Source organism: Leptinotarsa decemlineata, unplaced genomic scaffold (assembly GCF_025532065.1).
Source record: "Leptinotarsa decemlineata unplaced genomic scaffold, Ldec_3_MD MMD2_P_RNA_scaffold_12, whole genome shotgun sequence".
NCBI classification, from domain to species: domain Eukaryota; kingdom Metazoa; phylum Arthropoda; class Insecta; order Coleoptera; family Chrysomelidae; genus Leptinotarsa; species Leptinotarsa decemlineata.
This window is the reverse complement of record NW_027412526.1, coordinates 5,899,872-5,923,080: the sequence shown is the minus strand read 5'-3', so window position 1 is coordinate 5,923,080 and position 23,209 is coordinate 5,899,872. Positions and strand designations below refer to the sequence as shown.

At 38.7% G+C, this 23,209-nt stretch overlaps 2 protein-coding genes across 3 annotated transcripts; both read left to right on the top strand.

The window, feature by feature from the left end:
- The first annotated feature begins 447 nt into the window (after window positions 1–447).
- LOC111501817 (facilitated trehalose transporter Tret1) lies at window positions 448–9,419 on the top strand. Of its 2 annotated transcripts, XM_074173054.1 has the most exons (3): window positions 448–753; window positions 5,376–5,445; window positions 7,715–9,419. In XM_074173054.1, exons 2-3 carry the CDS (start codon window positions 5,421–5,423, stop codon window positions 9,118–9,120), a joined length of 1,431 nt encoding a protein of 476 aa, XP_074029155.1. In that variant the 5' UTR covers window positions 448–753; window positions 5,376–5,420; the 3' UTR covers window positions 9,121–9,419. The 2 variants fall into 2 exon arrangements, with proteins under 2 accessions (XP_074029155.1, XP_023011503.2); XM_023155735.2 differs by lacking the exon at window positions 5,376–5,445 and having other exon boundaries at window positions 450–753.
- A 150-nt stretch (window positions 9,420–9,569) lies between these two features.
- Window positions 9,570–17,709, top strand: LOC111501818 (facilitated trehalose transporter Tret1). The gene is made up of 2 exons (XM_023155736.2): window positions 9,570–11,562; window positions 15,960–17,709. The coding sequence occupies exons 1-2, from the start codon at window positions 11,517–11,519 to the stop codon at window positions 17,330–17,332; spliced, it is 1,419 nt and encodes a 472-aa protein (XP_023011504.2). The 5' UTR covers window positions 9,570–11,516; the 3' UTR covers window positions 17,333–17,709.
- The last annotated feature ends 5,500 nt before the right edge of the window (window positions 17,710–23,209 follow it).

Sequence of the window (23,209 nt, the reverse complement as noted above, 5' to 3'; positions counted from 1 at the left end):
AAGATTGAAATAATTCAGGATTTCATTCATAGTTTTTAAGTTGTTATTAACGAAAAACTATTTCGTGTGTTATGAAATCAATACAAATATGTTTTCGCTGAACTATTGCTCACATTTTAAGAGCTTTATGCCTATTTAACATGATTTTTAAGTCGTGAAATAAACTACTTATTCAGCTGTGAAGCATTTGTACGGAAAAAATATTTTTCCTGAATATCCTCTATCTGATAGCTACAGAAAACTCCATAATTCAGTACTTAATTATCTCTTCTTTGGAAAACACTATTGACATTTTTTTCAACTCACTCTTAGCCGTATTCATTTATCACCTTCATTCAAAAATAAACACAGGAAAATATATCTAGATAAAGAAGAGGAGAATTGTTTGAATAACTTTATCAAACAATCATGGCTTACTTGCACATATATTTATAAGTAGCTTGCAATGGTATTGTTGTAAGAAACGAGATAAAGAGATATTTTCGAAGAATCAAATCCTTAACATGTTTTGAACGGTTGTGTTACCAGTTCATTACAAAAATTGATATAAAAATTATCAGCCACATTGAATTGTTATTTGTCCGTTCGGAAGTTATTCCCAATGTAGTGGTTGATATGGATATTTATATTTTCCCCAAGAAACATTCTACAGCATCTGGAGACTTTGAAAAGTGTGATCTAGTCTAGAGAGTTACTACTACAAAAGCAACATGGCCACTATCTTCAATTACCACCTAATTGTGGTTCTTACAGGTGAGTTCGAGAAGAATGTTGTTTTATCGTTTGTTGGAAATTATCACTGACTTCATTTATCCCCACAATCATCTTGAAATGAGAATTAAATGTAAGAATTTCCGTAATAAATACAACATGAAATACAACAACATTAATATGTAGAAAGGGGGGATCGCTTTTTTCTCCTCTCACCCTCGACTTACACTATTAGTGGACCCCTTTTTTTGGGACAATGTTGTCCCTTTCCTAACTCCTCAACTCCTGCCTTCTGCACAAAACATGAGTACAACTAGCAGAGAAATCGATAAGCACACATACGTAATAGGGAGAGCACTGGTCAAATGCGCCTGACTAGAGAAGCCACTACTATAAAAATGGAAGAAGAAGAGTAAAGACATTTTTAAAATTGTGCGTTTTTGTTTAAATTTTCAAACAATTCAAATGCTTTAGAAAAGGAAGGATGGTTCTGGCTTTCTACTTCTCCATCTTCATGCAAAAAAATATAGGAAACTTCCAAAGGCAAAAAGAACGAAACTGATTTTCCTTTCGTGTAATTTTATCCGAAAGTTACTTCTTTGCATGAACTAGACATCTTTGGATACTGTTAATTTTTGAACTGATTGCTTCCACCACTTTCTTTGAAAGATTCCTATATTTTCATATGAAGATAGAGAATTAGAAAGCTAAAAACCTTTCCCAAAAAGTAACCAAAAATATACCCATTTCAATTTAAACCAAACACCTCTTGTGATAATTGAATTAAGAAAATGATTCACTAGTTTTATCCAACATTATCAAATACAATGTCGTGCAAAATACTGTTATAGCTAACCATGAAGGTTTTTTCTTTCAAAGTACATGATGTTTTGTGCCCATACTGAGGTTGACATTTATTGGGGAAAAAGCTTTTTGACTTTCTGCTTCACCAACTGAATTACAAAAAATTGAATTCAAATGTTCGTCCGCATTTCAGTTCATTCTTCTATCCACTTTCATTTAAAAAAGATGCATTTCATCATTACAATATCAATTGTCGTCAACTATTCTATTTTTTACTAAATCTAAGTTTAGTTTATTTCCAGATAACATTTTTTTATGCTAAGTATTCACATATGGCGACCCTTTTGCTGGGGTTCAAGCCTGATGTGATGGATTCGTTGTTAATTTAGGTGAGGCTTGAATTCACTTCGGGAAGCGTTTCATCAATGTTGTGTAGTATGCAGGCTTTACAGAGTTGTGTCACGTTGAGCTTGTCGCTCTACACCGCGCAAACGAGGTAGAATACGCTTAAAGACGATCGGAGCTCAGTCCACACTGTCGACAATATTGTAGTGTCCACTTCAGTGAAGTATGATACGCGATTCCGATCTGTCTGGAGTTGAACCTTTGTAATTTTTTGATCATAACTTTAACTATATTTTTGTTTGGATTCATTCATCTCAATAAATATAATGTTTCTCATGAAGTTTTCATTTGAAATTTAATCTTCAATCCAAATAAATTACATTTTCAGAATAAGTCTTTCTTCCTTTCCTTAATAAACCCGAAATTAAATGCAATACAGACTGCTGAAAAACAAACTCATTGAAATTTAATTACGTAAATACCGCATCATCATACTAAACTAATAATTATTGACCATCAATTAATGAAACATCAACCCTTCTCTGTATCTGTAGAGTAGAGGGGGTGGCACTTAGGCCACATGTGACCCATTATACATCCTCCCGAGGAGTTGTCCTCCTAGGTCATCGTCCATCCTGTCCTTTCCAGGAAGGTGAGCAGGTCACTGGGAGACATCCCTTTTATATCGGCAGGTGTAGGCCAAGACTCGCCGAACACACACTCTCTTTGGCAATTTTGAGGTGTCTCACTGTGACCTCCGCGAAGGTTTTGTGAGGTGCAGCGACATTACTGTCGTTGCGCCGCCTTTTCAACCTTCCTCGAGTTCCCTCCGTGGAGGTGCACAAGTGAGGGACCTTTCCTGCAGGGGCAGCCGGTTCCTTGCCTTTATTCAAGGCAGAGCTCTTGGCGCCCGCCGCAACATCCCTTGCTGTTGAAGGTGGAGTGGGGTAGGAGGAGGGTGCACTTATAATTGCTGGCACTTCGCTCTCTTTCTCCTTTTGGCCTCGGCGCCGCAAATGCGCTTACTCCTTGGCCTTTGTAATACGTCACGAGGTGATCTGCTATGTCCAGCCTCATTCCAAGCGGTAGATTGGGGTGGACATTTCTGTTCATCCCCTGCCACCGCCTTAGATTGAGGTGAGCACTTCTGTCCAGCCTCGGGATTGGTTTTTGTTGTTTCTGTTTTCGTGTTAGTTTCATTCATGTGTGTTCCCACGAGTAGCAAGGGAAGAATTGGTAGCCTCTGGAAGAGCCCCGCATTACCAGAGGTAGGCTGATTACAATGCGGTTTCGCCCAGTTCCCCAAAGGAATCGTTCATAACCGCATATCACACTGCGGCCACCCTGTCGGCACGATTCCTTACACCTTAGCTTGGGTAGGCTGGTCCACGGCGGCATGTTTTACAAAGGCTTTTGGGGAGTTTTAGTTTCCCTCACCCTACTTATTTCTGCCACTGACTAAGAGTCCGGCGACCCCGTCCGTAAGGCCACATTGGCTTCCCGGACAGGGCCTCAGTCCCCTGGCCGTTCCCCCATCAGCCACCTGGGGACGCGCCCGATAGGTAGCCCAACCCACGGGACCATCAACCCTTATTGCCACTTGCGGCGGGGACTGTGCTCTCTAAAACCCAAATAGGCGCACCAAGTCGCACGTTAGATATCATCCTTTTCTATTCTAAGGCGTTCTCTGTCAGTAGGCTAGGTAGGCTGTGTACAAGTTGAACAGGATAGGACCTATTACCCCGCCCTGTGGAACCCTTCCTTTGACTTCCTTTACTTCAGACAGGACGTCTGCTTTACGGAAACGCATTCCACACTATAAATAAAAGAAAACATGAAAATTCTTCATACGTGCAATGAAGGAAGGGAGATGAATTTGTTGAAAGCATTGGTGATAAATAAATTGTACAAAAACCCCAATTTCAAAACTCTCAATAATCAACTAGAACTAGGTAGCTCGCCTCTTTTGAATTTATACATCTAGGTTAGGATCCTCAACAGTTGGTAATCGTGATGTATTATAGAATATAATTAGTTATTGTAGTATTGATATTGATTATTCAGATAACACTTGTTATTTCAGGTACCTGACCTTATCATGGTATATTTAAGTACTTGTCTTGGCTTCATGTATTAGTTAAAAAATGGTCTAATTATCCGAAACCGGTCGTTACAAATGATAAACTTAGTAGAAATGAGACAAAAGTTTTTTCATTCTGTATTCAATAAAATATTTTGTGCAATGTTTTGATGTGCACGTACCTTATCAGTTACAAGGTTCAAACGGTTAATTCTAGCTCAAAGAGACAAAACGATTTATTTATATAAGAGAATCTAAAAATTTCCTTGATACGTTATTAATTAATATATGTATAATACTTAATCTTCTCACTGTTATCTTACAGAGTAACAAAGGCAGATTGTTGTTAATGGAAATTAACTGGAAAAGTAGTAAAGTTTTGAAGAAAAGTTGAATAGAATCCCTTTTCTGTACCTTTCAGAAAATATGGAATTAGATTATTGAAATTCAAAAGTTTTTTATCGACAAATAGGGAAAGTAGAAGGTTGGGTATCGTGATTGGTTCGATCTACTGAATTAATCGACGCCAAGTGTATATCAGTTCTAAGGATAGGTATATAAATACCCATATTAAAAAAAAAAACTGAATAGCTGAATAATGTATATGTATTGGATAATGAGAATAGTTGTGTGAAAAAGTTTTACTCAATATTGAATACACTGAATCTTTGTCAGTCGATGGATGTTCCTACTAGGGTTACAGCCACGTCGGCAAGTCTTTTGGACTATGTCATAGTCCAATAGGGAAGTGAGGTAGAGAATGGTATTATACCTCACAACATGTCTGATCACGATATAGTATATTGTGAGTTGAGAGTACGTGAAAAACAACAACAGGATCTCAAACTCCATACATACAGGAGCTTCAAAGCCTTTACCAAGACCTATTTAATTTTTTTTAATATATGACCAAGAAAGTATTCAAGAAAAAGTTACATATTTGGTAAATCGTTTGAATAACTCATTTGATAAACATATGCCAATAACTACTTCCAGTGTAACAAAGCTGAAAGCTACATTGCTGACGGATGTGATAACAAAATCACAAAGGCACTTGGATTTCTATAGGCAAATTCGTAATCTAATCAACCAGGCTATTAAAAGAGAAATCAAGGAAATTTTATTGAATATTCGATATAAAAATATGATTGCAATGCCAAAATTCAAAACAAATATGTTTTGGCAATCTCTAAGGTATCAATTTATCCGAAAGTATAATTCTATCCCCAACCCTCCCAAAAAATTAAATTTCACAAAGTTCAAAACTAAATATAAAGACTATTTGTTAGGCTGAAATTAAATCAAATTATTGATATCTTGTAAGGAATAGGTGAAGTAAACTCTTTATGTAAGGTGTTTATTCGTATTTACATTATATCTTTATAGATACAATCACAGTTTTATTTTTTTTTATTTTTATTTGTTCTCTTTCCAGGGTTAAGTGGAAGAACATTTTCCGTGATGTATTTCATTACGGACGATGAACTTCGCCCTTCATTTCATTTGTAAGTTGAATATATAAGTTATGTTGTGTTTTTTGTTTTGGTTGTGAAATAATAAAGGCGATATTATTATTATTATTATTTTCCACCGTAGTGTGCGCCGGTCAGGCCCTATCCCCCTAAGCCCCGATACATTCGGGAGGGCGCGCCAGCATTATCAACCAATGACCACTACCAACACCGTGGGATGAGTGATCATGGGGTGATGGCGCAGTGAGCCAAGAATGACAGCCTTCTGCATCTGTGCGGCTAAGGTTTCTGCCTTAGTGCGGCAAGTCGGTATGATTTTGAGATTCGACAGTAGAGAGGACATCATTCAACCAAGAACTCCAATAATCAGAACAACCATCTTGACAGAGTGATCTGGATAGAGTCTGCAGATTTCGAAGAGAAAATCTCGATATTTTATTCGTTTTTCCTCCTCTTTTCTGACGATATTCGTCTCGCCAGGAGCTGGAAACTCCACGACAAATATCGTTTTTTCTCTGGTGGTCGAAAAGGACTACATCATACTCATTAGCTTGTATGAGCCTGAGGGTGGGGAACGAATAGTTTCAATAAATTCGGCACTTCCCGTTCCCCACAACGGATTTAATATCCCCCGGAGCGTAGGGCAACACCGGTGTCCTGTCAATACCGTAAGAGTGCCCTAGATGGTGATATAGCACTCTTAGGGCCGCGTTATGTCGATGGATATAGGCCGAGACCACATATGCTGGACATGCTGATAGCAAGTGCATTAGGGTCTCGGGCGTTTTGATAAGCCCAGGTCTCCAATGTTATTGAATAAGACCCCATGTATTGGCTTATCCTTGTGTTTCCGCAGAAGTGAGGTGATCTCTGCGGCTTTTATCTGAGCTTTTTGCTGAACGGGTTCCAACTCGGTGACAGAGTTGTGGTCACCTCGTTCAGTGTCGAAAATTTTACCGAGTTCATCATCTGCTCGCGCAGCTGCCCTAAAGAGAAATGCTCCAATTCCTGCTCTCTCATGCTCACGGACCATGCGGAGAAGGGGATCCGAACTCCTGAAGACTTTACAGGCTGTATCCAGTACCATTCTGTCATGTAGACACTCCAAACTCAAAAGTCCACGGTCTCCCTACTGTCGGGGGAAGTACAACCGTGTAACGGATGATTTGAGATGCAAACTCCTATAGAGATGCATCATTTTTCGGGTCTTTACGTCGAGTTGATACAGCTCCTCCCGAGTCCACTTCACTACTCCAAACGAGTGGAGTAAAATTGGAACAGCAAGCATGTTTGTTGCAGCAACTTTGTTCTTCTCCGACAGTTCCGATGACCAGATCTGTCGGAGTTTATGCTGATACTTGCCGCGGAGAGAGTTTTTCACTGCTGTAACCTCTTGTGAGTGACGTTGTTCCACCCCGGGGAAAGTATACGTCTCTCCGGCATCCAGATGGTGTAGTATGCTTCCATCTACGAGCTGCACATCCTTTCCGTAGTCCCCGCATCCTCTTTTGAGATAGACCATTGCACATTTGTCTATCCCGAATTTCATACCGATAGCATGTGTGTACTTTTCCACCACTCTCAAGGACTGATGGAGATACTTCTCTCCAAAGGCATAAGGTTTAAGATCATCCATATAAAACAAATGGGTGACCTTGTGCTCCGGTTTCCGGGGCTGCCACAGTTGTACCCTCGAGTATTTCTGAGCGCAACGGATAATGGCAATAGTGAGATGCAGAAGAGAAGGGGACTGAGGGAATCACCCTGAAATACACCCCTTCTGAAAGTGACCCACCCTGTTTGGACTCTTGCTTGACCAGATGTTGTGGTGAAGCGAGTTCGCCAAAGTGGTATCAGTTGTTCAATGCATCTCACTATGTTGTCGGGTACCGCAAGGTATCTGAGCAAATGCAAGATGAGCTCATGCGAAATTGTATCAAATGCCTTACGGTAATCGATCCAGGCCATAGAAACGTTACGCTTATATTGTATCGAGTCCTGCGTTACACATCTATCGATGAGCAGGTTATCTTTACATCCAGCGACTCCTCTCTATTATTATTATCATACATGGGTTGTACACTGGAGATTTTTCTATGACAGTTTCTTGTCTATTTGCTCGAAACTACTGGTCGTTCATGACCAGATTATATAGACCCTCATTCTCAGTGTCTGGAGACCCTTACGAAATATTGAAGTCGACAATCTAACCAGTGAGTCAGACTCGTGGGGAGAAGGTCTTCCATCTTACAAATGATTTTTTTTACATAAGTCACCTCAACCTATAATTTTTCTGTTGCAGCCGATTTACTAGCCACGGCAGGCGACGTAACGTACTCCTGGACATCTCCAATCTACCCGAAACTGTACTCCAACGATTCCTCCATCAACCCGCTTGGCACGCCAATAACACCCGATGAAGACTCCTGGTTAGGATCACTGGCCACCGTTGGGGCTCTCCTCTGCTTTCTGCCATACGGATATATATCTGGAAAATTTGGAAGAAAAATCGCATTACTAGCTGTAGCAATACCACACATTATATCTTTTACCATTTTTGCTTTCGCGACACACATATACCTTTTTTATGCCGCCAGATTTCTAGGGGGGATCGCTCTTGGAGGTGGCTACTTTTTGCTACCTATGTACATATCTGAAATATCAAGAGACGCGAATAGGGGAGCCATGTCTTTAACCCTCAATGTATTCTGGGCCATCGGCAACTTCTTACCATACGCCATTGGACCGTTCATGTCTATATACTGGTTCAACATAACGCTCGCCCTCATACCAACGACGTTTTTCGTGTTGTTCATAATATTAGCACCGGAATCCCCATATTACTTGGTGGAGGTTGGGAGAATAAAAGAAGCGGAAAAGTCTCTCATGTTGCTGAGGTCGTGCGATGAGGAAGGAATTAAAGAAGAACTACGAAGCATCCTAGCCTACACGAACATTGCTGAAGACAGCAACTTCTGGGAAACTATCAAAGACAAGTCTCTCAGAAAGGCTTTTTGCGTCAGCTTGGTACTGATAATGACGCAGGATTTATCAGGATTCACCGTCATAACCAACCATTTGCAATCAATTTTCGAGTCAGCGGGAACCAATATGGCGCCCGAGATAGCCGCCCTCATCGTCGGTCTTTTACTTTTCGTATCCAGCTTTATCGCACCCTTTCTGGTGGACAGAGCAGGTCGGAGACCTCTCACCATATGGTCTTGCCTGGGAATGTGCGCAGCTTTGACAATGCTAGGGGCTTTTTTCTACTTCCAAAGCAGGGAATTCGGAACCAGGTTCATAAATTGGATGCCGATCTTTAGCCTGATATTTTACATCGTATCTTTCAATATGGGAATCTGTGCCATGCCTTGGGTTCTGACGTCGGAACTGTTTCCTAACAAAGCTAAACGGGTTGCGGTATCTATCGCTACTGTATCTTGCTCCATTATGTCTTTCATCACCACAAAGACGTTCAACGATTTGGGCGAGTGGGTTGGGAAATCGGGAACGTTTTGGTTGTTTGCTGGATGGTGTTTATGTTCGGCTCTGTTCAGCATCGCTTTCGTACCGGAAACTAAAGGAATGAGTTTTAGTGACATTCAGCAGATGCTCAATGCCGACAAAGGTGACCAGAGAGAAATTAATGAAGTGGAGCTAATGCTGATGAAAAATGGAAAAGCGGAAAAAACTGTAGACGAGGTTTGAAGTGGTACTTAGGAATTGCTGATATTTTTTGGACCGTCTTCAAAGTCCTTAGTGAGTTGCAGCAATGCTACTTGAAGGACGGTGATAATCACGAGATAATTTCAACTCAATTTTTCAAACCATGTTGATCGATAAATGCAGAATGCGATCATTTGAGGAATGATAAAAAAATATGGGCATTCATTGACGTCAGATGAGTAGTCAATCAGAAACAGTTCACAACTCATTCTCATATATGTTTCTCAATTATCTCTGAAAATAGTCACTTATAGGTAGTAATATAATGAATATGAAAGATATCAATTGTTTTTTGTCTAAACTTGAACTAAAAATGCAATTCGTCAGTGAGGATTTGAGCTGTAACTCACTGCCAAGGTCTTTGCTTATACCAGAAGGGGTGACCTTGGCAAAAATCATTTTAAGGTGGGTATTATTATTATAGGTGACATACTTATTGATCATTAATGGTTTCATTCAATAACACATAATCACAATTTTAAAACTAGAAAGATTCAACTAATACTTATTTCACTTTGATTTCCCATCTGTATCTGTAGAGTAGGGAGGGTGACAGTAGACCCACCCTCCCGAGGGGTTGTCTTCCTAGGTCATCTTCCATTCTGTTCTTTCCAGGAAGGTGGACAGGTCACTAGGAGTCATCTCCTTCATATCGGCAGGTGTAGGCCAAGACTCGCCGAACACACACTCTCTTTGGCAACCTTGAGGTGTCTCATAGTGTCTCCGCGAAGGTTTTGGAAGGTGCAGAGACATTACTGTCGTTGCGCGGCTTCTTCAACATTCCTGGGGTTCCCCTAGTGGAGGTGTACAAGTGAGGCGCTTTCCTGCAGGGGCAGCCGGTTCCTTGCCTTTATTCTAGGCGGAGATCTTAGCGCCCGCCGCAGGAAGTGCCCTTGCTGTTGAATGTGGAGTGGGGGAGGAGGACTGTGCACTTATAATTGCTGGCACTCCTGCCTCCTTTGCTCTCTTTCCCCTTTTGGCCTCGGCGCCGCAAATGCGCTTATGCCTTGGCCTCTGTATTACATCATGAGGTGATATGCTATGTCCAGCCTCATTCCAAGCGAATGAATGACGTCAACGGCGATCCAGATTTGCGTAAAAGGGTCATAACTGGCGAAGAATCATGGGTATATGGGTATGACATCGAAACTTAAGCCCAATCGTCTCAATGCAGGAGCCGAGGAGAGCCAAGACTGAAAAAAGCACACCAAGTTCGATCAAATGTCAAGGTTTTGCTCACTGTTTTTCTCGATTACCGTGGCGAAGTGCATCAGTTCTTGCCACATGGTCGTACGTTCAATAAGGAGTATTATCTTGAAGATATGCAACGCTTGCGACAAGCAATACGAAAACAATGTCCGGTATTTTAGAAAAATAATGCCTGGCTTTTGCATCACGATAATGCCTCTGCTCTCTCGTTATTGCCTGTTCGTATTTTTTTGGCCAAAAACACAAAAACAACACCGTAATGATGCCTCAGCCACCGTATTCACCAAATTTGGCCCCCTGTGACTTTTTCCTGCTCCCATGATTGAAGAGAGCCACGAAAGGATGGTTATCTGAAGCGCAGAGAAAGCTCAAGGACATACCAAGAAGTGCTTATCAGAACTGCTCAGAGGATCGGACAAAACTCTGGCACAAGTGTATTATATTTGAGGGGGACTACTTTCAAGGGAAAACAGTAGAAATTGATGAATGAATAAATATAATAAAAATCCCTCTAGAAACAACTATTATCATGTGAACATCGAATTATACGAAAATCACTTCCCCCATTCAGTTTCTTTAAACCAAAAACTAGACTATTCAAAACTCGCTCCAGTTTATAGAAATAAATATTTGAAATGTTCACCTTCACTTTCTGTCAATAATGAAGTTATTTATAACATTATGGAATATTTAGGACTCAATTTCGTGGCAACATGAAATACTTTAGATTTCACAAATCCCCACAAAAAATCTAAGGGTGTCATATCAGTTGATTCAGCAGGCCGTTCTAAGGCACCACGTCTGCCTATCCCGTTTCTATAAGAAAGTTGGTAGCATCGTCTAGACGACGAGTGATGCCGAACTATTGTTTTTCTCATTGAAGCATATTGAAAATGATATCACCTTGATATCTTGTTCTGTTCAAAAGTTAAGAGGCGAGGACTTTTTACTTCCACACTGTATTTTTCTTCATAAACTTTCAAGTATCACTCTGATTTCGGGGTCATACAAGATATGATAACATTCCTCTTCTCAAATTTTTAATTATTTCCAGTAGTATCGGTTAGTTTTCAATACAGATACTCAACGTGCTTAATAAGTGAAAACATCATTTTGCTATCAAAACAAAGGCGCAACAATTATCGCAGTACGAACCGAAACTTATAAGTATGACTAAAAGCTATTTGAATTACAATGTTCTCGTTATTTCCACAGGTGAGTTTTGGAATTAATGTGAATAAAAAAAACTAAAACTTCTTGGTAAGACGAAGTCATAGAACCATAACTTTTTTTCCATTTTACCACGACTTTCGTCTCGAGAACACGATTTTTTTTCGAAAACCCCTAAAAAAATTCGTGATCTCGTTAAAAAGACATCCATCCTACGTAGGTACTGTAAAAACTGTAGAATTGATTATTTAATTTTTATCCAGCCTTCTAGCAACGTTGTCATAATATAAATGATACTGGTAACCAAGAATGGAAGAAAACAATTAATTTCAAAATAAACTCTTCACAAAGATGTGTAGATCATGCAAAGAAGTAACTTTCCAACACAAAGTGTTGGAAAGTTACTTCTTTCTCGAAAAAATAATTCACATATATCTAACATGACCTAATCTAACCTAACCTAACAAAGATACAAATCTTTTTTTTTTTCATTTTTCAACATAGTCTCCTTTTAAAACTCTATACACTTCTCCCAGCGATGCTCCCGTCTCTATAACCCGTCCAAATAGTACTCGGTGTTTTTCTCTGATAAACAATTGGTCACAGAGGCGATTACCTTTTCATTCGACGAAAATCTCTGTCCTCCGTGCGCAATTTTCAGATGAGGGAACAAAAAGAAGTCGCTTGGGGCTAGATCTGGCGAGTAAGGTGGATGGTCAAGCAGTTCAAATCGTAGGTCGTGGATTTTCGCCATGGCAACCGTTGAGGTGTGAGACGATGCGTTGTCTTGGTGAACCAGGATTTTTTTTCTGCAAATGTGGCCGTTTTTCACAAGTACTGCGTAGTATGCTCCTGTGATGGTATTTCCTTTTTGAAGATAATTTTTTCTGAGAAATAATAATTATAATTATGTGAATTTAATGACATTACAATTACAATTTTCATTACGATTTCATTACAATTTCACAATTTTCATAACAATTTCATTAAATTTTTTCATTACATTACATTTTTTTACAAATTGAGTGCACCTGATCTCATAATGAGATCGTCATGTGCCTAAATAGTACTAATTAATTAGTGTTTGAACATTTGATATGTGATATATTATAAGCCTGAATAATATAATAATAAAGAAAATAATTATCAGGAGCTAAAAGACTAAACTAATATTATAAGAAATTGAGGAACTGAGAGGATTATATATTGGCATTCATTGTCTGAGTACTTCAAGAACTCTAGAGTTCATGAGAATGAAGGACATCAGCTTTTTGCAGAACTGTTTATAACTATGAATATTTTTGATGGACTCTGGGATGTAGTTGTGAATTTTAGGGCCATTGAGCGCTATCGATTTCTTATAAAGGGTAGAATTAGGACGGGGAATATTCAAATGTTTTATTCCTTTTTGTCTTGTACTGTGATTGTAGAAAATCTCTTGGTGTTGCGGTCTATTTTTGTACATGAATTTCGGAATATGAAAAATATACAGTTGTTTTAAATCGAGCATTTTACTTTCTATGAAGAGCTGTTCGCTGGAAAATCTGCGCCTTTTCCTTAGTATTACTTTCAAAATCCATTTACAGAAAAATTGATAGCCTTAAAACCTTCTCTATGAAAAAATTACTCATACATGTCAAGTTTTATCACGATCGGTTGGGCGATGCAGAAGTTTATCACTTACCAACCAACCAACCAACAAACAAACATCCATTTCTATCTAGTAGATATCATTTTCGCGCTTCCAATTTTCATAGAGTCGTTCACGCTTAATTTTGAAACCGGCAACACTGCATTGCCCAATAAACAACGATTCATTTTACAACCGGCAACACCTGCTACGCTAGGAACGTAAAAAGCAATAACACTGGACAGTCGTTATTACTATTAGTACTTGTCCAAGGACGCCACATTTTAAACAGATAACAAAAATTTTAAGTAATTATAATTTCACCAATATCGAATTTCAACACTCAAATCGCGATCAGTTCCTGAACTGAACATTGATACAACGGCGGTACTCATCGCTACATTCTATTGGTCACCGTAACATGACTTTTTATGACTCTTCAGCCAATCATAAAACTCGGTTAGAAAAAATTATCCAATACGAACCGCCAGTTCTTCAGTCCACGTGGACTAATTCGTAGCGGCATTATTTCTTTGTATTGGTTTTTTGGCCTTTGAGTTCGCCGATAGCTTTAAGAATTACTATATCAGTTACTTCGACTATACCTGTCTTCTGATAGGAATTTCATTCTTTCATGACGACGAATGATTTTTCGTTTCTCTGCTTATTTCATAAAGAAAACATTGAAACGAGCAAATTCGTAGCATAACTACACAAGGTTAACGCATGAATCACTTTACTCAATATACCTAAACTTACAGATAATGTAGAGAAATGTAAACAAACAAAATCGTCTAAATCATTCGGAAATTTATCTTTATCGCTTTCAAAGGATGGATAACTGTTAATTCTGTTCACATAAACACAGAATGTCACAGATTAAGTATCTGTGACATAACAATGTACAGAGTGTTTCATAGAAAAATAGATACAGTGATTTATTTCAAAATAAAGTGTACAAATGCCAAAGACAGTCCATTTATTTTTCACTTTCAGATAGAAAATTTCATTACTCGTTATAATATATTATAGGAAAATATAGAAGAAAAAGTTTTGCAATAAAAAACTGATATGTCATATAATGGAACATACATTAGAGGAATGGTAATTGAAACACGTATATATTCTGAACTGTTAGAGATATGAATATGAGTAAAAATAATTTGGCAGATATTTTATAACTGAACAAAGTTTTTTAAAGTTCATTAACGTATTTGCATTATTTAACAAGTAATAAACAAATTGCTGAAACAGTTGATCAACAAAAGCTACGAACTTGGTTTCCAACCCATTTCAAAAATAAAATTATTAATTTATAAAGATCAATTTCTAGAGTTTCAATTAGGTTGGGAAAAAGTATTTTCTCGATCAAATTTTCAACTAAACAAATAATAATCATGAAAACATTATTTCTATCATTCTAGTTATTTTATGAATTAGGTATAAAACTAAAAAGCAATTATAAACCGTAAAAATGTTTTCCATGATTCAAAAAACATTATTAATAATGATACGATTATTCCCAAATATCATTCTTTTCCAGCTTCCGCATGAAATTAAAAACTGCGTCAAAACTTCTCCTTATATCACCATTGTTTTCAAAAACATTCTGACTATCAAAAACATTTTTCCAAGATCAAAAGACAAAACTTCAAGAGTCACAGACATCGGCCAAAATGGCAGACCTACTAAAGATAGAATCACTTTCCATAAAAGTGATATCCAACAAAAAGGTAGCACTTTTGTAAAGCACACCATTGACAAGACCATCTTTTCGCATATGAAAGTGTCAAAATATTAGACCATCTAGAAATGACTCACATTTATAACGGCCCCCTTTGCATTACATTCAAATAAAAGAAATGAATTTCACTTTTGCACATAGTACTTACTTCCTACCTAAAAATTGGTTTTACTATTTTGACTTGGTCCTGGTAATTTCAACTTGTTTTTCATTCAGACATTTCAAATCCCCGACAGATCTTCTTTATTTCACGTCTTTCAAAGTTCAGTTGGTACAGGTAGTCTTTCTGTGACACTATTCCATGTTCTATGATCACGAATCTATTACATTTTCATTTCCAATTTTTTTTGACATGACAATTGACAGCGACATGTCCTCCATGCATCCACCGAAACGATGCTTCACTAAAATGACAATATTATTAATTTTTCTATAACCTAATAAGTGTTTTTTGAATTGGAAACAATCCATCTAATTTCGACAAATTTGTTTGTTTTTCTTGAACTGCAATTATGTATGTCTTGACAATATACAGTGATTCATTTGAAAATCAAACGATTTCCGGAAAAATCAAAAGTTGAAAAAATCTCCCAAGTCGTCAAAACATGCCTTTCCATGAGCACATACATTGTTCCCAATTTTGAAAATATAGCTAGAGGAATATAAAATTCAAGACGCTTGGAATAATTTCTAGCAAACATTATCGTGCGGGTTATAATTCCAACTACAACTAGTGATCAGTAACTGAATTTTCAAATTATTTCTGATATCGATAAAATTTCCAACAATGTATTCAGTAACAGTTTTACAAAACGCTAAGTTATTTTCCGTTCCATAACAACGTCTGTGACAACCCGCGAAGATCCGGAAGAACTATGAAAAGGTTAAGTCTGGTGATCTTGCAGGCTACCTTACAACCATGTCTTCCAATCCGTTATTCAAATGTCAAGTGTAGGGTATCATTGTATTTAGGAAATTTATGTGGGTTTTCAAAATGCAATAACATACAGGGTGCTATACGTTGATGTCTATATATTCACTATACTGACCTAAATCCCTTCTTTTCAGTTTGCCTCATCGCGACGTCAGTTGACGTCCCTCTCAGCTGGCCATCTCCAATGATCCCCAAACTTAACGGTACCCTCGACAATCCGCTAGGCCGACCAATCACACCAGACGAAAATGCGTGGATTGGAAGCTTGGTTCCCATAGCTGCCGCCATTGGTGCATTTCCGTTCGGTTACCTTTCGGACAAATTCGGAAGAAAAATTGGATTACTCTGCACAGCTGTTCCCCTGATAATCTCGTTCTTCACTTTGGCATTTGGAACACAGATCGAATTCATCTATTTCGCAAGAATAATAGCTGGTTTGGCCATGGGATCTGGTTACGCCTTGCTGCCGATTTATCTGGGAGAGGTGTCCAAGGATTCCAACAGAGGAATGATATCCCAAGCCATGAACGTATTTTGGGCGCTAGGGAACTTCTTCAGCTACTCCACAGGACCGTTTCTATCGTACAAGCTATTCAACTTGTTGGCGGGAGGGATACCTACAACCTTCTTCGTGCTGTTTCTAATCTTAGCACCGGAGACCCCGTACTACTTGGTTTCCCAAAACAAAACTAAGGAGGCGACAAAATCCTTGATGTTGCTCCGAGGCGTAAATGAAGAAGACGCGGAGAAGGAAACAAAGATAATAATCCAACTCCTGGAGAAAGAGGAAAGCGGACGTTTAAGAGACTTGTGCGCAAACCCGGCAGTGAGAAAAGCGTTCGTTATTTGTATGGCTCTGGTACTGGCTCAGGAACTATGCGGCTTCACAGTGATATTCATCTATTTGCAATCCATATTTGAAGCCGCTCACACGAAAATTTCGTCCGAAATATCTTCGCTTATAATCTCGGTGTTCGTGCTTTTGTCCAGTTTCGTTAATCCGTTCTTCATCGACAGGTCTGGAAGGAGGGTTTTGATAATCATTTCTTTCTTCGGCATGTTTGTGTCTTTATCCGGCCTGGGAGCTTTTTTCTATATCAAAGACTCCACTGACCTCAGCACAGACCCGATATACTGGCTACCAGTCACCAGTATCGTTGCCTTTATATTCTCCTTCAACTTTGGTATCAGCGCTGTGCCTTGGACGCTAACCTCTGAAATGTTTCCCAACAACGTCAAACAAGTGGCTTCTACCACCATATCTAGCGTGAGCTGGGCGCTATCTTTTGTTTTAACAAGGTTTTTCAACGACCTGAATGAATATATGGGACAGGCGGAAAGTTTTTGGTTGTTCGCTGCTTTCTGCTTAGTTGGTGCAATTTTGACTGGCATATTTGTGCCAGAAACTAAAGGAAAAAGTTTTGGGGAAATACAAAACATGCTCGAATCTGAAAGTGTGTTTCAGTTTAGAGAAAGAAAGAAGAAATTTGGAGGTGCAGATGCCTGAGATGGTGAAATCCCTCGACTGTCACTGATAACTAAATCTTTGAACAAAGTAGAAGGATCTGTTGACCAAAGGGAGCACATGAATCGTGTGAAACCCAAGTCGGGAATGCAGAACATCGTTTCAAAGAAGAGGTTCAACACACTATGTGTATCTGTAGAGTATCAGAAAAACTGATTCCTTTTTTTGACACTCTAGTCATCTCCTAATCGTGATACAAATACAAAGGGGTGAAAATACATATACGGTCTGTTCTTGATCTAACAAGAAGAAATTACTAATAGATTGAAAGGTACAACTGAAATTTCTGGCGCAGAATAAACCCAAACACCTGAACTGTGATACTTTTATTGAATACAAATTTCGAAATAAAAAAATAAGCAGGTGTTTCATTTTCAACCACTTCAAAACCGCCTACCTCATCTTCATGAAACAGTGTAGCCTCGTGAGCTTATTACGTTCTTCTCCCATCTTGTTCATGACATTCAATTCAATAATTTTCTTTCTTGTGCTAATTATGAGGGTCCTGGTCCTGGTGTATGTCATATTTTTTGGGCATAATTTTGTTCGTTCATGAAATTTTTGTCTCCTGTGATCCAGTCCCTTGCATTCGCATAATATATAACAAACTGTCTCAGTTTTTTCGTTGCCTGCCGCTAAGGTCTCTGTTGTATAGGTCTATTTCGTTCAAGTTTCTTTTCAATGAACAGTGTCCAGTGAGTAATCCTATAATTGTTCTGAGTCGATTCCTGCTTTATTGAAGTAGTTTTTCACGGACGGTGAAGTTAAAAGTTTTCCCGTAGATGTTACCGCGATAAATTTTGCCAATACTACTAGTTTCTCATGTATCTACTTTCCAATATGGTTCCGTACCAAAGACTTTGGCACACCCACAGCTGGTTCAGGGCCAACATATCGTGACACCGTCGCTTGTGACACTAGTGTGCTGGAGGTATATAGTCAAGTTTGCATACACTTCAGCCTGGGAGACGGATGTGTACTGGCCGAGTGGGTAACTGAAATGAAGATTTCTTCCGCACAGTAAATACAGCTCCCGTCCCATGTTCGATTTTTGACCCATCTTTATACCAAGCGTTGCTGCCACGGTTTATGACGGTAGCCGCAAAGTTTGTGTCCAATAAGTGTCATGTGGTTAAGACCACATGACTCGGTGAGATGTAAAGGAGAAAATTCAAGAGTCTTTCCAATGCAGCTGCAGTTGTGGTTTTCATGGCTCCCATTATTCCCCAACATGCAAATCTCTGCACCCTGCCTAGTTTGTTAATAGCGGTCGTTTGCTTCATGTTTGGCCACCATACCATAAATGCATATGTTATCATGGCTTCAACCACCATGTTGTAGAGCCAATATATCATGTCTGTTTTGAGCTCCAATGTCTTTACGTAGGTGCGCCCAGCTAGCATTGGTGCTTCCCCCGCCTCTCGGTTTCAACTTAGCCTGGTATCTAGTATTACTTCCAGATATGTGAGTCCCTCCAATAGATGTGTTTCTTCACTTCGAAGCTTCAGGAGTCCTAGGTCCTCTTGGACCCCTTGGACCTCTTGGTCCTCTTTCATTACAAAGTTCCATATCAGTGGGGATCCAACCCTTACTAACCGTGCCTCGACTGTTCCTCCCATGATGATTGTGTATATCCATATTCCTCTAAGTATGAAGTCTACTTAGTTGCAACTTGTGATGATCTCAACGCCTTCAAGTGACTGGTTAATGAAGGAGTAAACAATGGGGTGTTTTGTATAGGGCATTTGTCACTGTTCATAGTTTTCATGCCAAACTGTTTTATTTTCAGACTTTCGAAAGTATCTAAACGTATTAAGCAACGATCTCAACAATGATACTGGAACCGTTTTCAATAGAATTTTGAGCTCGACTTTTCTGGTGTATAAAATCGGATAGGAGCTAAGCCTTCATTGAAACAAGTTCAAATATATCATTTAGTCTGCCCAACATACTTTTTGTGTGCTTTTATGAAATTAGATCCAACTGTTTGGTATTTCACTTCATATGGAACAACATAGTTTATTTTAAAAGTCTAGGAATTATGAAGATTCTATAAATCAAATCGAATAAAAATGGTCATTGATCATTGCTCTCAGTTTCATACATAAATCTGATATCAGTGAGTGTCGAAACAAAGTCCTCGACAAAAGATTCCTTCATGTCAAATCAGAGCAAAACCAACTAATTTAATAACAAGAAGTAATCAGAAAGAAGTATTGAAAAAAAATCTAATTTATAATTCATTTCAATTTCTAATGCAGTTTGAGAATAGAGTAAAAACATTGAAAATGTCGCAGAGTTCAAATTTTGTTTGACGGTGGTTTATAATGTTTCGTAGTGTATTTCATCAGTTCGGTCTGTTCTTCTTTCTTGTTGTTTGGATCGGATCATCACGTTTAATGAAAAGTTAATCCTCCGCGACAACCGGAGACGTTCAGGGCATTAATAATGCCATAGCCCAATGTTGCCCTAGCTCGTAAGCTTTACAACTGAGCGTCTTCCCTCCAGTGCTGCCGCAACGTCAATTCAAAAAGTACCGAAATTTACAAGAAAATAGTACTCAAAATGTACTGCGCAAGACTAGACATGGCACATGCGCATAAGTCATTTCAGACCAAATGCCAGTAATGCCAAACGTGTAATAATGTTATCCATTTAAATTCGGAAAATATATGAAGTAAAAAATTTGCTGGAAACTAAGAAATATTCCTTAAGAGAAAGATCATAATCAGAACATTAGATAAAAAGGTGTCTTTTTCCTTCTTCAAATTGCTCTTTCACGATTGCAAATGTGTTTTGTTTTAATTAGGTTTCTGTCACAATAGAATGAACAATACTAAAGACGTTTCCAAGTAGCTAGATTCGAGAATTTATTTTTACCTGTCCATATTCCTTTTTATTTTGACAAAACAATAAAACCAATTTCTCAAGGTGAGGTGTGAGGTTAGAAGTTGAAACTGCTGTTCTGCTGACTGACTGACAGATGACAGAACCACAGTTCACAGGCACAATACAGAACACAGGATTAAACAATGCAGAGTTATGATGATAGCTCGCAATTTTGACAGAAGTACGGTATTTGCTGATCTGGAACTTGAAACACGGAATTGCATTGTTGCCACACATATTGTTGTTATTTTTTACTGTACTCGTTGGGAGTCAACGTGAAAATGTAAAACATTGGGATTATAGTAAATAGTACCGAATAGTCTACATATTGATCCGGGTAGTATCTTCGTATCAAAATCATGGAATAGTACCGAATGCGGTACAATAGTACCTTAACGGCAGCACTGCTTCCCTCTATCTAACGCCACTTCTGTCAAGGGAACCCCTACTCCTTCGAACTCACCCCTCCCCCTCGTGCCGCCGACACACGACACACGACACACGAAGGGACGAACCAGCGAGAGCAGAAGACCCAACTTTATTCAATTCTAATCACGACACTCTATGATAAGCCCAATAGATCCATATATGCTAACATAAATTATTAATTTATCAGTAGCCACTCATCATTGTTATCAGCAGCTAGCTAAGTACATTGCTTCCCGGAAAACCTAGACATTCAAGGTCCATAAAGCAGTACAGTGTACATTGGACATGATCTGTCCAGATTGGGAAGATTGGGAGGGCGAGCTGGCAGCCTGCCTCTCATCTGTCCCGTTCATCCTTCACCACGCTCTCTGCCTATTCGTTAGCGACTCGTATCTATTCATTCGAGCCTTTTTTTATCGAGCTGTTCTTTCCATCCTCACCACCCAACTTCGTCTTCGTCCATACATGTCTCAATCATATGATCTGCCGTTTCAGGCCCCCCTCATCCACATGGGCAGGGTACCTCCGGACCTAGGCTTAACCTGGCCAGATATCTCAGAAAATTATCATGCCCCGTGAACAATTGAACTGCCTTCCCCAACAGGTTCAACGGAATCTGTAGAGCACTCGCCCAGTCATACCGTTTTTCCACTCTATCTGCCATTCTTCCGTGATACCTTCCTCAATCCTCTTCCTCTCTCCTTTCTATTATTACTCATTCGATTGACTTCCCATGTGGCATTATCTTTGTTCATTCCTTCAGTGGCCTCTTGGTGTGCTTTTTTATTACCCGAATTACCATCATGGAGCCCCTTCCGGTCCGCGCTCCCCTTATGTTCATTTCCTCAATCATTCGCTGAATCAGAGCTATCCTTTTATTCTTCACTCGTACAGACGTTCAGGACAGTGGTTAAACACCGATGACCCACCCAGTCACATCCCACAGGTGAAAACCCACCTAAAAAGACCATGGTTACTTTCTGGTGGTCAGCGGCTAGTGAGATTTAGTGCAATCGGCCCATACAATCATAGCAGAGTCCTTTTTAGAGAAATTTGACGAAATATGCCGAAAATTACGTCAGCAGCAGCCGGCTCTGGTCAACAGAGGAGGTTCGATCTCGCTCCACTACAACGCCTGTTTCACAAATAATCGTCCGAATTGAGTGTCAAAGTTCTGCTTCACCCACTATACTCCCCAGACCTCTAGCCAACCGACTATCATTTCTTCAAGCATTTCGATAACTTTCTCACCGGTAGAACCTTTGCCAATCAGAACCAAGGAAAATGGCATTCGTCGACTTCATCGAATCCCGAACACACATTTTTTATGCTGACGGAGTTAACGGCCAAATGTTACATTGACCTGCACTGATTCAAATGAGGCTTATTTCGATTGAATTGTTTAAGTATTCACTGAGATATTACAGTTTAAGTAGACTCAGAAACGGACAAAACTATTGAAATAACCTAATAATCACAATGTGATTCAAGATTTAATTATTTCAGTAATTATATAGGGATTTTGAGATCAACCAGTGTGAAGGTGGGGGGAATTACCGCTAACTCGAACGGTCAACAATGACGAAAAACAGAAAATATAAAAGACACTTGACGAAATTTACATCTGACTGGAAACTGGTTCGGCCGCCAAGGGAGTTGAGTTAACATTTTGAGGTGTAACTTAGTTTTCAGAGTCGGTTATCATGCACCAAACTACTACTTGTCACAAGTGAGTCACAAGTTGTCACAATATAAATCAATCATGGTCCAGCAAAAAAAAGTTAAATGAGAACTTTTTTGTTGGGAAGGAAAATTAGCGCAAGGAGGGAATGTTGAATGTTGTAGGTAATGAATATATGTCATTTATACGTGTATTTGTTACATATTTTGGTATGGTTCAAGTAAAAGATATAGTGCAACTACCTTCCAACAGTTCTCCTTTCGTTATTCAATAATCATTTCTGATTATATAAAAATCACAATAACTATTATATATATATATATATATATATATATATATATATATATATATATATATATATATATATATATATATATATATATATATATATATATACAATATATATATTTGAATGATACAACTAATTTTCCTTTATTTTCAGTATATTTTATATAAACATATGTCACAAAAAGGATTTGAAGCTTTATGACTTCTATTTATTATATGCGAGCGCTTTCGACAGCTGACAGTACTATAATCAGTTTGAGTAGAACCATTGAAAAACTTTGTATTTCAGCTTTCCTCGAATTTCCATTCGGTACTTTGATGAGCTGTCGCGAATGATAGGAAGCGTTGTCAAGAACTATTACACTATTCGCATCCAAATTTGGGAACAATGTGTTTTCAAACCATTCCTCGAAAATATTAGCTAATGATAGTGTTTTTATGATAGTCAACATTGCAGTCCTCAAGTTTTCTTCCACATAATTTCAAAGACTTCGGAAGACATCATTCACTTCCTCCGCAATGCACAATGATTAGTCGCGATCCTTTGTTTGCAGGCATATTAGGCGTACACA

Excerpts from the sequence above, each read along its gene's own strand:
- LOC111501817 (XM_023155735.2), top strand. The coding sequence starts at position 711 with ATGGCCACTATCTTCAATTACCACCTAATTGTGGTTCTTACAG. Across the intron at positions 754-7,714 it reads CCTAATTGTGGTTCTTACAG|CCGATTTACTAGCCACGGCA; the intron begins GTGAGTTCGAGA and ends TTTCTGTTGCAG.
- LOC111501818 (XM_023155736.2), top strand. The coding sequence starts at position 11,517 with ATGACTAAAAGCTATTTGAATTACAATGTTCTCGTTATTTCCACAG. Across the intron at positions 11,563-15,959 it reads TGTTCTCGTTATTTCCACAG|TTTGCCTCATCGCGACGTCA; the intron begins GTGAGTTTTGGA and ends CCTTCTTTTCAG.